At 35.7% G+C, this 17,412-nt stretch overlaps 1 protein-coding gene across 1 annotated transcript in view; it reads right to left on the bottom strand.

The window, feature by feature from the left end:
* TMEM232 (transmembrane protein 232) overlaps positions 1 to 17,412 on the bottom strand; it is a 216,127-nt gene that overhangs the window by 117,145 nt on the left and 81,570 nt on the right. Inside the window, exon 10 of the mRNA XM_036747734.1 lies at positions 12,992 to 13,170. Coding sequence (XP_036603629.1) covers positions 12,992 to 13,170 — 179 coding nt within the window. The remainder of the gene's footprint in view (positions 1 to 12,991; positions 13,171 to 17,412) is intronic.

Below are 17,412 nucleotides of genomic sequence, written 5' to 3'. Positions count from 1 at the left end.
CATAAATACAAGTATCTCAATATAGCAAAAGTGAGCAAACACGTAAGGGTTCCATTGTTAACCCTTTCACTCTGTGGACTTCATTCTTCTCTTGGGATACTATCAGTTGAGAACAAACTCCAACACTTGAAAAAGTTTTTAGAATAATTGTATTCAGTCATTTAGCAGAGGAGAGAGCTAGAAATAGATGTGGCTCCCTCTTCAAGTCTCTGTGAGGTTTATGTTATTTAGAGTTCAGACAAGAATATCAGAACACTAAATGCATGTAAGCAGTTTCCAGAAATGGCATTTCCTCAGGTAAGGTTGCTTGAGTTGTCTATCAGCAGGTAAGTAAAAATATTCAATGTAATTGGGGAAATCCAAAACACAAGGTTTGGGTGGACTCAAAATAAGACCTGGGTAGTATTTAAGCACTCCCTCAAGCCATGGCCTCCCTCAATTGTCTCTGAGGTCAGCCTGACCTCTCCTACAAACTCTGGGTTACACATTTTTTCTAGCCACATTAAATTATGTTCAAACAATATTAATAAATAATGAAGCATTTTCTCCAAGTTTCTCTCTAGTGTAACCTTTAAAAGCCCAGCACTCTCATAATAATGGAAGCATAATTACAGAAATAGAGAGCTGGGTTAATGTCCCAGAGAAAGTTCATTAAAATAACCTAACTCAGTGAAGACATTCTCTTCATTCCCTATCTTGTCTAGAGCTTGATAGAATTCTTTTAAGGAAGGGCAGGGGCCATATTGGTGACAAAATTTTCCCAACCTATTCTGGTCAGAGGAATCAATTTGAGTAAGCTTCATGGGCTTAAACTTTTACTAGGAAACAAATGTATTACACAATATAGAGAGGTTTCCCAGGCATTGAAAGCAACAGTAGAAAAGAAGTATCACAAAAAAAATCATTATTCTATACTTCCTTCAATGCAACAAACTTCAGTGAACAAACTTAATTAAGCAAAATCATAATCTTATACATCCCCTAATGAGATAAACCTTGTTAAACAGACTCTCTAGGTAAATTAAGTCATGTAACAGATTAAATTACATTTAGAGGGTTCACAATGGATAGATTGAGTAGGGATTTTTACATATCACCAAGACAACCAATAAAACTAGGCTGAGCTAACAAATAATTAAATTATTTTAGGAAGCTCAAACTTCCTTCTTCTATTTGAGGAATATCAAATATAGCTAACATTATTTTTCCATGAGTCAGGTCTTGGTCAGGTAAGGTTAATATTAACAGAAGAGAAGGTTTTAATTAATCAAAGCTGCAGGAGGTATCGTCTTGGATATACGAAAAATAAATAGAATGGATTTGAACGTATCCCTCTAGAAGGCAAACACAGAACACCAGGAAACATTAAAGCAAGAGCAAGACAACAATGATCATCAATATTAAATAGCACAAAGTCTCCTTGTTCCTGGCAACCCACTTCAAAAGTCCATTTAATTATTATCTTTCATCCTGAGTTCCAGCTGTTTGAGTCCCATGATCAGACATGAAGCTCTCTGATCCTCCTAGTAGATTGGGTCCTCTGGTTCCAAGTCAATTGCAGAGGTTCCTTAGGTTATGCTCCTAAAATCTAAAATCCAGCTCAGATCTTATAGAACTGATCTTACTAACAACAGAACTATAAGATCGTCAGATTAGGAATCCATAATTCACCTAGAAGTTCAGAAAATTTCAGTTTTCATGTTATTGCTTGCTCTATCTTTACCTGAACTGTGTGTATGTGTGTAATACGTATGTATGAATGCATATATGTATGTATATAATCTGTATGTAATATGAACAATGCCATCTACAGGAAGAATCTTTATAAAGATCCATGAGGGTTTGATTTGTAAAACGAGCCCTTCTGTCTCTCAATATTATGAAACAGGAAAAAAAATTATGACTTAAAATTTTCTTTACTCAATTATTAATGCAAATTTTACATATAAAAGCATTAATCTAATTTTGAGAGCTTATTACTAAACCATACACAAAGTCTTAGCCTGTTTGATTTCAGGTAAGAGTAATAATTAACCTTTATTTGGAAAAGGTAATCATGAAGCAAAGTTCTATCATATCATAGTCAGGCTCAGACACGGTGGGAAAATAACCTGTTCAGAAAGGAAAAAAAACAATGGGGAAACTGAGTCAAGAGGCTCTTATCTTAGCCTATGCAAGATTGTCTCTTCAACTTTCCTAGGGACAGATATCATCCTGTAGCAGTTCTCAGACCTCACTCCCTTTGGGCAGCACATGACATTTCCCTAGAAATTATTGGTTGATCATTGGCTTAGTGACAATCCAGAAAATCACTTCTAAAATCAAAACTCAGAAAAATATCAAATTACAGTCCCAAGAGATTTCATCTAAAATAATAAATTCCACTAATCATAGCTTAGTGCTAAATTATCATTTTTCTCATAATGGTTAAAAATAAGCAACATAAGGCCTTATCTTATTCATCCTTTTCAATTTAAATCCATCCTGGAGCAGAAATCAATCATTAGAAATTAATAACAGCCACATTCTGGAGTTGCAGAATATGATGAACATAATAGCTTATTCAAAAACTGAGAAAAATGCTGGCTACTTGTAAATCCCTAGACTAACAGATATCCACTTTGCCCATTAATCTCTCAGGCAAATACAAAATCTTTAAAACTAGGGTGTGTTGATACTAAATTGTCTCAAAGCTGAAACTTCAATATATGCTACTCCAGGTACACTTTTATTATTTTTTATTTTATTTTCATAAGCAAAGATCAAATAATCTATCAGATAAAAATCACTTTAAAAAAAGAAACTTATAAGTCCTTATGACTTCTAAGCTATGAGAGGGTCTAGTTTCTTATCAAACCATTTCATTAACTTAGAATCTCACAACATGCCAGTAAGGCTGATAAGATCTTATGACCCTGCCCAAATACAATCCCCAATCCCAAGGAACCTCACAGATAAGGACAATGTACATATCTGTTCCCACTCCCCGCCACCAACAGTTAAGTTATTATTATTCATTTTAAAGTAAAATATACCCAATTAAATAGTTAACAGTTTTCAAGCATGGTGACCACATTCTTTATCAGCTCAATTCTAATGGCATTAATTAAATACTTAGCACCATTAAATATTTAACAGTTTTCAAATATTGTGACCATGGTCTTTAAAAGCTCAATTAATAATCTAATGGCATTAACAGAGAAGTTAATTTTCTAGTGATACAATGATACCACCCTCTGGGTATAATTTTTCAAATTAACAGCATTTCTGACAGTGATTTCTCAAAAATTACAGTAAAAGAAAAATTAAAAGCCTAGCAATAGCATAAACAATATTATGGAATTTAAAAACATAACACAAAATTTCTTTGCTAATAAAATAATATCAATTCAACTGAACTCATTTTGGAATCCTCTTATATAGAAAATTACTTCATCTATCTATCATTTTGGCATTCTATATTAAACACATTCAAAAACTAGTATCAATTATACTTTATGATAATATATAATGCATAACACATATAACAAATAAATAACATAATTATAATTGCAGAGAGATAGAGTTCACTATATTAAAATCATGGTACTAAAGTGCTTTACAATTATTATCTCATTTGATACTCACAACAACCTTGGGAGATAGGTGTTAGTATCAGTCCCATTTTACAGATGAAAAAACTGAGACAAACTGAGGTGATTTGTTCAGGGTCATACAATTATTAGGTGTCTGAGACTGAATTTAAACTTAGATTTTCCTGATCAATGCAGTTTCCTAGAATATAACCTTAATGCCAAATATTAAGTTCTGATCTAACACAATTATCCTAATAGGAAAACATATCTCATTTTAAATGAGACCACATTATAATTTAGTTTTGAGACAAACTTCAACCAGTTCAAAACTGGATTTACAATCACAAATGGTAACATTCAAAAAAATCTCAATTTTCTCAAGGCTCATTAGCTGCTGACACTTCAAATTATAGAGCTTTCTGTTAGTTTGCTTTCAAAGATTCATGGCAGCAGTCTCAAGTTCCCATCTGCCTCTTTTGGAATCTATAAAGCTCTAAAGATCAGGACACTCTTCTAATGATCTTTCAAGGACAGAATTTTAGTATGCTATACTCAAATAGTTCCATGCTGCAAATTTATTGGGTTTCTGTTTGGTAAATATTATAACTTGACAGACTATCATCTGTCTGAAATTGCTAACAGGCATGCATGTCTCCGAAAAGCTTCCCATATTTTTCTTATCTCAATGAGATAAAAAACCTCAAATCTCTTTCCCACTCCAAACCCTTACTTTACATTACCCTCCATTCACAATGAAAGTGCAAACAGACTGGGCCTTTAAGGTTCTATCCATTCTGCTCTTATCTCTACTTACTTATAACTTCTCTTTTGTGTTTTTTTTTCCTTCTAGTGGACTTTGATTAAATTCCAACAGATTTCAAAACTACATCTTTCTTGTTACACTCTGATTCAGTACTTTATTTCATCTTCACTACTTTTCTTAGTTCATCTCCTTTTTTAATCAGCTTCATCTAACACTTCATTGAATTTCTCTAATACATATTTCCTTATGCAGTACTGATTAATTGCTAAAGTTTTACTTCTCAAGTTGCAGTCATATAGGTGAATACGTCATTACATTATATTGAATCATTTCAAACTAGCTTCAATTCTGCTAATTCTCTAGTGAATGAATTCTTCTAAAGCAATGTGTCTATCACCCTCCAGGGATGGGAGACTATGAAAGAGGCCTGTGCCATCTCTCTATATTCTTATCCAAGGGAGCTACAAATCTCCCAAAAATGCACTAAGATATTTCAGCAGTTTCCAAACCTTTAAACCATATTTTGAACATCTATGGTAAATATATTACATTTCAGTTACAATTTTAGTCTTTAGTTTATAATGTTGTAAATTTCTATAAACCAGGAAAAAAAAGGTTTACTTTCTTTTCTCCTTTTTATCTCTACAATTTCCAAACTGACTCTGATTGAGAAGGCAGAGAAAAAGAAAGTATCTTGTAATTTTTCCTTCTTATCTCCCCCTGAAAGTCTAATCACAAGGTCAGTGAAAATAAGTCCCTGCTCTTTATGTTGCAGATTATTTGAAGACCTGTTTTAGATATTTGACCTAATTAATTTTACTACCCTTTTATGCTCCCTTTTTTGTGTTTTGCAGCAATCTTTATGTCAAACTTGTTGTGCTCTTTCAAAAATCCCCAAGAGAACTTCTGAAGTAGAAACCCCAATCAAAGTTCACCTTAAGTTTCCTTCACTAATTTGGGATAGTCCTAAGTGAATGCATGAACTGATGCTGGTTGGCCAGTCTGACCAACTAACTAGGACAAGACACAGATATCTGATAAAGCTGAATCCCAGTCCCTTCCCAGCAGGTCGGGAGGTTTAACGAGTGGGCCTTGCTGCATCATAATGCCATCTCAATGTGACTACTGGCCAATCACAGATCAGGTATCACAAAAGGTTGAGGAGAAATACAGGAAGAAAAGGGAGAGAACTTTGTCAAATGACCAGCCTAATTTTAACCTGATTTTAAATAATCGAAGCTGTTATCAACTCTTCCCGTGATCAAACCAAGGAGATTACTCATTTGCAGATCAGGGTGACCTACCTGCCTCAAGGCTTTCCCTGGGCTAAGGCCAAACCCAGATTCTTAACATTCTGGACACTAGAGTCTTCAGTCTTAATTTGGGGCTTTGACTACTTCTGACCTGAATTCCATGGAACTTACCAGTTCTCACTGTTTTTGATTCGATCCTGTGTTGTTCAGATCCTGCCCATGCTCAATCCTGACATCACAAAGACTTAGTTTCTGTGGTCCCAGAAAACCTTTAAGTTTACTGGGGTTGACTACCAGGGATCCCACTTTTGGTATCATAATTGTGGGGAACAAATGCCAAAACTTCAAAAAGTTTTAAAATGAGTTTTATGTGGAAATTTGGCAGAAGAGAGGCAGAAATAGATGTGGTATCCTCTTCAAGTTTCTGTGAGGTTTATGTTATATAAAATTCAGACAAGAATATCAGCACATTAACTGCAGGTTAGGTTAAAAAATTAATAAGTAATAAAGCATTTCTCCCACAATATGTCACATACTATATTTAATATATGGATTAAGTGAAGATGCCAATCTGCTTATTAAATAAATAAGCTTAATTTCTTTCTTTTCAGATAAAAATAAATAGGAATTGGAGTTCTAATACCTTCTTCTTGTATCCCAATGGATATCTTGCCATTCCTGGATAGGCATGTACTCCTATTTTAAAATCTACTGCTTTAAGGAATTAATGTAGTTCTTTACTTGTTTGACTGTGGATATATGATTTTTGACATGTTACAAAAATCACTATGACTTATAGTATAGTATAGTAATTCAAAATGCCCAAATTATTGCTGTCTACTGGCTTAATTACTTTTGATGAGGCTAAAATGTTGCTGTTGTTCAGCCTTCATTTTCAAAGAGGACTGATGACTTCATGGGGCTATGTCTTGACTGGCTCATGAACTGGATATAAGGGAGACAAAGTTGCTTAAAGTTGTCAGCCTCACTCTTCCAGAGACATCAAAATCCAGTGGCAAGACAAAAATCAAGATAACTGGTGATGGCCTGGGATACAGTGGATGACCTTGACATCTTTGATGTCTAACTTTGGTGTCTTCTATGTCTGACCAAGCCCTTAGCAGGTGTGAGGCCTGTTGTTACTGTCACTCTGGTTTAGCCCATGATTTTAGTGGGATGTAGCCACTGAGCATTCTACAGCTTCTTGGATCCACGGGTGAGGCTAAAATGTAGGACAAAGGGTTTTTATAATGTTGGTGTCTTCAATATATGACCATGCTCTAAGCAGATTTGAGGCCTGTTGGTTATTCTCAACCTGTGTTTATAAACTATGGTTTAAATTTTGTTGTACATAAAAACATCCCATTAAAGCAATCTCCTTTATGGTAACAGTCAATCCATAAGAAACTCCCCAAATTCTTTGAAAGAGAGAAAAGTAGTTTAAAAGAAAATAATACCTCTAGAGGGTTTACAAAGGCAATGAAGACAGTTGACAAGCATCTATCAATTGCTGCTCTGGTCTGAGGGAGGTTTAGATGCATAGCAGATGGATGCCTCTGAAAGAGAGTGAGGCTAATGATTTGCACAACTCTGCCTCACTTAAATCCAGTTTAGGTGCAAGTCAAGACTTCACCCAATGATGTCCTTGGTCTTCTTCCAAAATGAAGTACAAACAACAACAACATGAAGGGGAGGGGTGCTTAAATGATCATCTGAAACTGAGAGTATACTGTGGACTGCAAACTACTATGGATCCTGTTTGTGTGCACAGTGGGCTGGGGTGGGGGAGTTGGGGGGACATATTTCTCCATGCATTTCTCTATCCTTGAAAAGACAGACTGAAAGCCCTTTTCTTTTCTTTGCTCTGTTCTTTAGGAGTCTTAGGAGTCTTTGTTCAGGGAACTTCCTCATTCTGTAGTAAGATGGAGGGAAAGGAAGTGGCATGAAAGGAAGAGATGGTAAGCAATGATGATCTCTACTTGGGCAGAGAGATTTGTCTATTTTCCTTTTCATCCCAGGTTAATTAAAGCAGCAATGATGACAAATTTGAATAAATAGAGATACAAATGCAAGAGAATCAGATGAATTACCCCCTAAGGAATCTGGGAAGAATCATGCAAATCATTCAATATTCTTGAGATAGCTAGGTACCACAGTATGAAGAGGGTTGGGCCAGGAGTCAATTCAAATCCAGACACACACAAGCTATGTGATCTTGGGCAAGTCACTTAATAGCTGGCTGCCTCAATTTCCCCATCAGGAAAATGGAGATAATGATAATACCAACTACCTCTCAGCATTTTGTGAAGATCAAACGAGGTAATATTTGTAAAGCACTTAGCACAGTGCCTGGCACATAATAGGCGCTATGGAAATGTTGCTTTGCTTTTATTGTTATTATCATTATTTTTGCTATTTCATCTCCAAGATTAGGACTCACGTAATGAAAAAGAGTAAACCCACTTTTGAGTCAAAACTTGAAAGCAAAAAAAGTGCTTTTGGGGGGCAGGGGTGCTGCCCCAGCGTGTTCATGTTTAGAGTGCTCTCAAGTGGCTATGGGAATATTGTAGTTTATTAAAATGTGACTAGCCCTGCACAGGTGGGAAGACAGGAGCACTGCTACTAGACTGATTCCCATCAGGATTCAAATTTTGCATTCTGACTTAATTCAAAATCTGTGACTGGATTTTTTTTTTTACCAAGATGACAGCACTAATGAGCTGAGACCAAACAACATTATCCGAGTCAATGTCAAATATATATATTTGTTGCCAGACTAATGATAGAACCAGAATTTCTCTTTTAGCAATGAGAAATAAATATGCATATCTCTTTCTCAAAAATGAGTATGAGATTTATTTCTGATTTTGTGGAATGATAATATCCTTTAAATTACTGGATAAGAAATTTTTTTCAAAGGGAATTTACATAAGACTATTTAACTATTTGTGCACTTTCATGTCTCATCACTATTCTGCTCTGACACATGGCCAAAAATATAGTTACACTAAAAGGAGAGGGATGATCCCTTATCTGTACTCTTCTAGAACCAGGCTACTTAACAAGCTTAACTAGCAAGGTTTATGGTTGTTCCAAAATTTTTGCTTGGTATTTATGAAAAGTTTCAATGAAGAGAATATTCTTGTCTTGAACCTAAGACAATTCTGAGGGCTGAATGAAAATAAATGCTAACAATGTCAGTAAATTTTCATTCAATTTTGGTATATGGAGAGTGTTCACAATTGCATCATTTTCATTGCCAGACCTTGATAAACAGGCAAATAAATATTAATGAATGATAATACAAACATATGCAATTGAGAAAAGTCATAATCTGTTTCATCTTTGATCCACAGTATGTAAGAAAAGGTAGAAGATTCTATTGTAATTGATTTCTCAAAACACAGGCTCATGTGACCTGTAATAGTTGTGTTATGGTTTATTTTATCTGTGTCAAAGCTTTCTCTATCCAGTTATATGTTTAATATTTATAGAGGAAGATCTCTAGCCACAAAACACATCAAAGTATTGCATTTAGATACAAAGTATAAACATTTCAGAAATGGAACTAGGGTAGAAGAAGCGAGTGATACAGGCAGCTATAGATATTTAAATGGAAAAATTTAGCCCATAACTCCTCTAAAATATTTAGTAATTTATAAATTCTTAAGTGCTTTAAGTTTCATACTTTATCCTGTTCATATCAGGACTGCCTACTTTTTAGTCATTTAAACACAAACCTGGTCAGAGGAAGGACAGACTAAATTTCTTTTTTCCTTAACCCTACATACTGTGATAGAATGATTTGTTGAGAATATTGAACATATTCATGCTAAGCAGAAGCCCTGGAGCACTCCCAAAGGGATCCAGAATAGGATAATTTTAGGTTTTTTTCCTGCTTTGTTTTTTGAACCAACTAACATTTCACTAGCAGAAAGAGATTACATCTGAAAACAAAAACCAAAAATTTTCAAGTTTTAGTGTAAAAGTAATTAAATTTATGCAAAAGAATGAGTATTAACTTGATGGAAGTGTTGAAAACAATTATTAGATGTGTTCTTTAACATTGTCACATGCTAAAATAAGAAAATAGCAAATAAAAAAGCAAAGCTGGTAAACATATCCATTGAAACCAAATAAACAGTGCCACACAGAAAGATGTCTAGTAATTCAGATTATGGGATTTTAAAAAATAGTTACTCTTCAATAAGATAAATGTTAGTCATTACATCTATAAATGCAGAAAACAACAATAATATACTCATATTCAGATAGACAAACCTAAGTCTTCCAAAGTTATTTGTCTTTACAATATTGTTATTTTATTATGTGATTGTTCTCCTGGTTCAGCTCATTTCACTTTGCATCAAATCATACAGATCTTTCCAGGTTTCTCTAAAACCTTTCCCTTCATCATTTCTTATAGTAGAGTAGTATTATATCACATTCATTTATCACAACTTTTTCAGCCATTCTCTAACTGATGGGCACACTCACAGTTTCTAATTCTTTACTTCTATAAAAGAGCTGCTCTAAATATTATTGTACATGTGATTCCTTTTCCTTTTCCTCTCATCTCTTTGATGTATGACCCCTGTAGTGGCATTGCTAGCTTACAATTTAATAGTTTTGAGAATGTATTTCCAAACTACTTTCCAGAATCACTGAACCAAGAGTGTATTAATATGCCTGTTTTTCCACAGACCCACTTATATGTCTTTTTTTCCTTTTTAATTTCTGTTAACTTTGCCCAATATGATCCATGCATGATGGTATACCAAAGTTGCTTTAATTTGCATATCTCTAATTTTTAGTGATTTAGAGCATTTTAAAAAATATGTCTACTGACATTTTGTTCCTCTGAAAACTGCCTTTTTCTTTATTTCTATATTGGTGAAAGGCTCTTATTCTTATACAGTTGAATAGATTCCCTATGTATTTTAATTATCAGAGAAATTCGTTGCCCTTTTTCCTTATTGCCAACTTCTCTTATAATTTTAACTGAATTGTTTTTCTTTTGAAAAAAATAATTTTATGTAATGAAAATTGGCTATTTTACTTTCTGTGATACTCTCTTGTTTGCTCATGAACTCTTTCCCTATCCATAGATCTGACATGTAATTTCTTCCTTGCTCTTCTAATTTGTTTATGATGTCACTCCTTATGTCTAAGTAATGTGCCAATTTAGAGCTTATTTCAGAATATAGGTGAAGATATTGATCTGCTTTCCAGTTTTCCCAAAAGATTTTGTTAAATGAACTTTTGATCTAATAGTTAGAATCTTCGGTTTATCAAACACTAGGATATTGTGCTCTACATTGTGTACCTAATCTGTTCCACTCCCTTCTGCCACCCCACTCCCATCCCAACCTCTCTATTTTTAACCAGTACCAAAAAGTTTGGATGATTATAGCTTTGTAGTATAACTTGAGATGTCACACTGCTCAATTCTCCTCTGCTACCATGACCCACCTACCTCTCCCTCTCTTTTGTCCTCACTTTCCTCAAGAGTTTTCAAAATCCAGGAAAACCTTGAATTAAAAAAAATCTACCCTACTTCCACTTCTCATGCCCAGGGTTTATCTCACTTCAGTTTCCTCTCTTCCTAAATTGCAAGGAATTACAGATCCTACTGTATTTTCAGGAGTAGTTACATTTTATATTAGTCAGTAATTTGAATAATGAAAACCTCATCTGTTAGCTTGGGAGTTGACATCTCATGTTTTCCTTCCTCAGGTCACCTTATACTTATAGTTTTTCTGTTGTTCTCCTTTTTAAAAACTTCCCCCCCCCAAATTCTGTTCTTTCTTGAAATCAAATGCTTTCCCCCCACAGTTCATAAACAGTGAATTGCCTCCCACCTTTAACAAAATTTTCATTTAGCAGAAATCAACAAGGCTTTGCTTTTACTTTTACTTCTTTTTGTTGCATGCATATGAGGTCACATTTGTGCCTGTAGGAGTTCTATTATGAACAATAAGAGAATCATGCAACTATTTTATTAAAAATATCTCAATGCAAAAAAACAAAAAGGAAAAGAACCTATAGATACAAAAATATTTATAGCAGCTCTTTTACTGGTGGTAAAGAACTGAAAATTGAGGGGATGTCTATCAACTGGGGAATGGAGGAATAAGTTGTATATGATTGTGATGGAATACTACTAAAAAATGATGAGCAGGATGCTCTCAGAAAAACCTGGAAAGACTTACATGAACTGATGCAAAGACTAATGAGCAGAACCAGGAGAACATTGTACACAGTAACAACAATATTGTATGATGACCAACTGTGAATGACTTAGTTGCTATTAGCAATACAATTGATTCAAGACAATTCTGAAGGACTTATGATGAAAAATGATATCCATCTTCACAGAAAGAGCTGATGGTATCTGAATACAGATCAAAGCATACTTCTTCTTTCTTTTACTGTTTTTGTTTTTTGGGTCTGTGTTTTCTTTAACAACATGACTAACATGAAAATGTTTTGTATGACTATACATGTATTGTCAACCCTTTCACATCACGGGGGTAGGGACATGGCACCCCTGCAATCTGGAAAATCTATGTAAAAATTTTTGGCTCTCTCTTCATACCAGAGAAGAAATCAGATTTTCTTTTCTTTTTCTTTTATGAAGTATTTACAGTACCTTATCGTAAAATTTGAGTTGATATTAAACAATACCATACATATATTTTATGCATTTCTGAGTTTCTAAACTTTTTTCTGTGTCATCTGCTGGCTTTTGCATATCATTCAAGGCTTCAGCAAAACTCCCCCAAAATTCCCAGACCTGTGATATACTGAAATTCGGGTGAGGAAAGTCATGATGTGGAAGGGATAATTGTATATCCTATAACAAATTGTCTGCCACCTCAGGGAGGGTGAGAGTGGAAGGGAGGGAGAGAATTTGGAGCTCAAAATTTTACAAAGCAAATGTTAAAAATTGTTTTTACATATAATTAAGGAAAAAATAAAATATCAAATCATTAAAAACAGAAAAAAGAAATATCTCAATGGCACATTAACATGTTAAGGCAGGCTTGACTTTTTGTCCCACCATTTATTAACATTATGGCCTTAGACAAATTACAAAAGCTGTATAAGCCTATTTTATTTTCTAAGAGAGGGGGATAATAATATTGCTTGTAATGAGGAAAGGATTTGGTCAATTGTAAAGCAGTATATAAATGTGAGCTATAATTAATGTGATTTTCACCAAAAAGCTGATAATTCTTCCGTATTGTAAAATAATTCTATTTTAATGTTTAGTTCTACAATTACATTAATTGCATATTGTCATATCTTCAGATGTAAAAAATCCCAAATTCTTTACAAATAGGTGTTAAGAATAAATGATCATGACACTCAATTAACCTATTAGACTTTAGACCTACCTCAGCTATATCAATAGCATTCAAGATCCGCTTATCTTTCTCATCCTCTTTTACTCTCTGTAAGGTTTTCCACAATAAATTTCTTAGTCCATCTTGCCTCTCATCTCCATAGAGTTCTCTGGTCATTTTTACTAAATTGTATACTAAACCATAGTAAACAGTCCAGGTCATTTGACAACCTATTTAAAAAAATCCAGAAACTTCTTATGTATCATCTTAGTTATTTTTTTAAATTTAATTTATTTAATATATTTAGTTTTCAGCATTTTCACAAGAGTTTGAATTACAAATTTTCTCCCCATTTCTACCCCCCACCCACTCCAAGATGGCGTATATTCTGGTTGCCCCGTTCTCCAGTCAGCCCTCCCTTCTGCCACCCCACTCCCATCCGATCCTTCTTTCCCTTCTTCTCTTGTAGGGCAAGATAAATTTCTACGCCCCATTGCCTGTGTATCTTATTTCCTATTTGCATGCAAAAACTTTTTGTTTGTTTTTGAATGTCTGTTTTTAAAACTTTGAGTTCCAAATTCTCTCCCTTCTTCCCTCCCCACCCGCCCTCCCTAAGTAGGCAAGCAACTCAACATAGGCCACATACATATCATTATGTAAAACCCTTCCACAATAGTCATGTTGTGAAAGACTAACTATGTTTTGCACCTTCCTAACCTATCCCCTTTAATTGAATTTTCTCCCTTGACCCTGTCCCTTTTTAAAGTGTTTGTTTTTGATTACCTCCTCCCCCTGTCTGCCCTCCCTTCTATCATCCCCCCTTTTTTATCTTCTTCCTCCTTCTTTCCTGTGGGGTATGATACCCAATTGAGTGTGTATGGTATTCCCTCCTCAGGTCAAATCTGATGAGAGCAAGATTTACTCATTCTTCCTCACCTGCCCCCTCTTCCCTTCCTACAGAACTGCTTTTTCTTGCCACTTTTATGAGAGATAATTTACCCCATTCTATCTCTCCCTTTCTCCCTCTCTCAATATATTCCTCTCTCATCCCTTAATTTGATTTGATTTTTTTAGGTATCATGCCTTCATATTCAACTCACCCTGTGCCCTCTGTCTATATATATACATACATATATGTAAACATACACATATACACATACATATATGTAAATATACATACATACATATGTGTATATACATATATACACACACATACACACATGTATATGCATATTCTTTTCAGCTACTCTGATATTGAGGTCTCATGAATCATACACATCATCTTTCCATGTAGGAATGTAAACAAAACAGTTCAACTTTAGTAAGTCCCTTATGATTTCTCTTTCTGTATACCTTTTCACGCTTCTCTTGATTGTTGTGTTTGAAAGTCAAATTTTCTATTCATCTCTGGTCTTTGCACTGAGAAAGCTTGAAAGTCCTCTATTTTATTGAAAATCCATATTTTGCCTTGGAGCATGATACTCAGTTTTGCTGGATAGGTGATTCTTGGTTTTAATCCTAGCTCCATTGACCTCCAGAATATCATATTCCAAGCCTTTCGATCCCTTAATGTGGAAGCTGCTAGATCCTGTGCTATCCTGATTGTTTTTCCACAATACTCAAATTGTTTCTTTCTGGCTGCTTGCAGTATTTTCTCCTTGACCTGGGAGCTCTGGAATTTGGCGACAATATTCCTAAGAGTTTTCTTTTTGGGATATTTTTGAGGAGGTGATCTGTGGATTCTTTCAATTTCTATTTTACCTTCTGCTTCTAGAATATCAGGGCAGTTCTCCTTGACAATTTCTTGAAAGATGATATCTAGGCTCTTTTTTTGATCATGGCTTTCAGGTAGTCCAATAATTTTTAAATTATCTCTCCTGGATCTATTTTCCAGGTCAGTGGTTTTTCCAAGGAGATATTTCACAGTCTTCTACTTTTTCATTCCTTTGGCTCTGTTTTATAATATCTTGATTTCTCATAAAGTCACTAGCTTCCACTTGCTCCAATCTAATTTTTAAGGTAGTATTTTCTTCAGTGGTCTTTTGGACCTCTTTTTCCATTTGGCTAATTCTGCCTTTCAAGGCATTCTTCTCCTCATTGGCTTTTTGGAGCTCTTTTGCCATTTGAGTTAGTCTATTTTTTAAGGTGTTGTTTTCTTCAGTGTATTTTTCAGTATTTTTTTGGGTCTCCTTTAGCAAGTCATTGACTTGTTTTTCATGTTTTCCTCACATAATTCTCATTTCTCATCCCAATTTTTCCTCTACTTCTCTAACTTGCTTTTCCAATTCCTTTTTGAGCTCTTCCATGGCCTGAGACCAGTTCATGTTTTTCTTGGAGGCTTTTGATGTAGGCTCTTTGACTTCGTTGACTTCTTTTGGTTGTATGTTTTGATCTTCTTTGTCACCAAAGTCTGAGACTGAATCTGAGTGAATTTTAGCTTCCCGGCCATGTTCCCAGCCAACTTACTTGACCCTTGAGTTTTTTGTCGGGGTATGACTGCTTGTAGAATAAAAAGTACTTTGGTCCAAGCTTGAGGGCATGTGCCATTGATTTCAGAGCTATTTCTATACAGCCAGCTTTGCCACACCAGCACTTCTCCTTCCCCAAGAACCACCAGCCTGGACCTGACTCAGATCTTAAGCAGGCTCTTCACTCCCGCTCTGATCTGCCACTTAATTCCTCCCACCAGGTGGGCCTGGGTCCTGAAGCAACTGCAGCTGTAGTTCTGTAGTTGCCCCCCCCGCCCCCCGCTGTCCCTGGGGTGGTGGCTGAACCACAAACTCTTTTCACTCTGTCCCCAGCAGCTTTTCCCAATAACCTTCTCTGTTGTCTTTGATGTTTGTGGGTTGAAAAGTCTGGTAACTGCCACAGCTCACTGATTCAGGGTGCTAATAAAATTGATTATAAACAAAATGATGTTTTAAGGAAAATTTTCAAAAATAATAAGGATTTTACAATTGCAAAAAGAAACTGTTAAGAAAAAATCCTAGTTTGGACTACCTTGGTCAATAAGGCAAACTCAGGAAATAAGACATAGGAGTTTATTAGCACAGGTTAGCAAGTGACCTGTGATTGCTGCTTTTTATGGAGGGGAGTAAACAACTTCCATATAAGGGCAAATGTATTTTGATTGTGTCATTATGAATTAGGGCTCCCTCAGCTCCTCCCTCATTACAGTATCATAGGAGATGAGATTAATACACACATACAAGAGTATTTCCAGACCCACCATCTTGTGTGGGTCTGCAACCATTACTCGCATTAAAAATAGACAGAGACCATTCTGGAGAAAAGGCAAAAAGGTATTTATTGCTTTCTCATGAGAAAGGACATACCCCAGCATGGCCCAAGATGATGCCAGCACGTGTGTGTGTTGCATACAGCTCAAAGCAAGTTATATGGACCCTAACGTGGAGTTCCCCCACCCCCTGCTAGAACAAAAAGACAGGCGTGAGACCAAAGACCAGTATTCAGTAAAAAGGGAGTAACAGTTAGATAAACAGGACCTTGCAGGTGTCTGTCTACTGATGTAATTTCTTACTTCTACTTTCTCAGCAGAACAGTTTCTAAAAATATAAAAGGGGTGCAGGGAGGGGGTGGATGGTAGGAGAGGTAAGGTCTTGTCCCATACTGAGGGGGCTTCACTATTTCAGCATTCCATTCAATCTCCTGAAGGCTGGCTACAAATGTACTCAATGTCTAGACAAAGTTTAAAATGGAGTCACTCAGACTGACTCAGCACAAGTAGCTGACTTTGCACAATCCCCATTTTGCGCTCATTCTCATGGTATAGCACCACAGTCGGACCTATATTGTTCCTCTGTCCTCAACTGCATTATCCAGTTCCCTGCTGCTGGAAATTTGGGAGTTGTCTTGGAAATTGGTTCTTTGTACCAAGATAGGCACCGCAGACACGAGCAATATACAATCCCTGGGAGGACATACAAAAGCTAAGAGGTTAGCCATTCCCATGGGGTCTAAGGTTCCTTTCCATCCTCCTGGAACTTGTTCCAGGCTTTCCAAACGAAGTCCATATGAGTATAAATGTTACTGAAGTTGTCAAGGACCCAGGTGCAGCACTCCTGACCTGCAAAAGCACATAACCCTTCTTTCTCTGTCAGGGGAAAATCTAGAGCCAACGTATTTTGTAAGGCCACAGTCCCAATTGTGTGGACCTCAGTATTTAGGTCTTCCACTGAACCTATGGTTTCATTAACAAATACTTGTAAAATTTTGTTTATTTTATTCAATAGCACTGTACTGTGTCTATTCCCATATATAGGTGATATGATGGGGGAAAAATGTGTTCAGGCTCTCTCACTTAAGGTAGAAGTGTAAGCAGAAACTTAAATGGGCGCAAACCTGCCATGCAAATGTGTGCTAGGAGTCAGGGTAGGTGTGGGCAGGAGGCCAAAAAGTCCCTCCCTTAATCCATGCCTACCCTGCCCAATTTGAGGAGAGCCAGTAGTAAA

The sequence above is a fragment of the Trichosurus vulpecula genome, chromosome 1, assembly GCF_011100635.1.
Source record: "Trichosurus vulpecula isolate mTriVul1 chromosome 1, mTriVul1.pri, whole genome shotgun sequence".
Classification (NCBI taxonomy): domain Eukaryota; kingdom Metazoa; phylum Chordata; class Mammalia; order Diprotodontia; family Phalangeridae; genus Trichosurus; species Trichosurus vulpecula.
The sequence above is the reverse complement of the archived record's forward strand: the minus strand, read 5'-3'. Positions and strand labels throughout refer to the sequence as shown.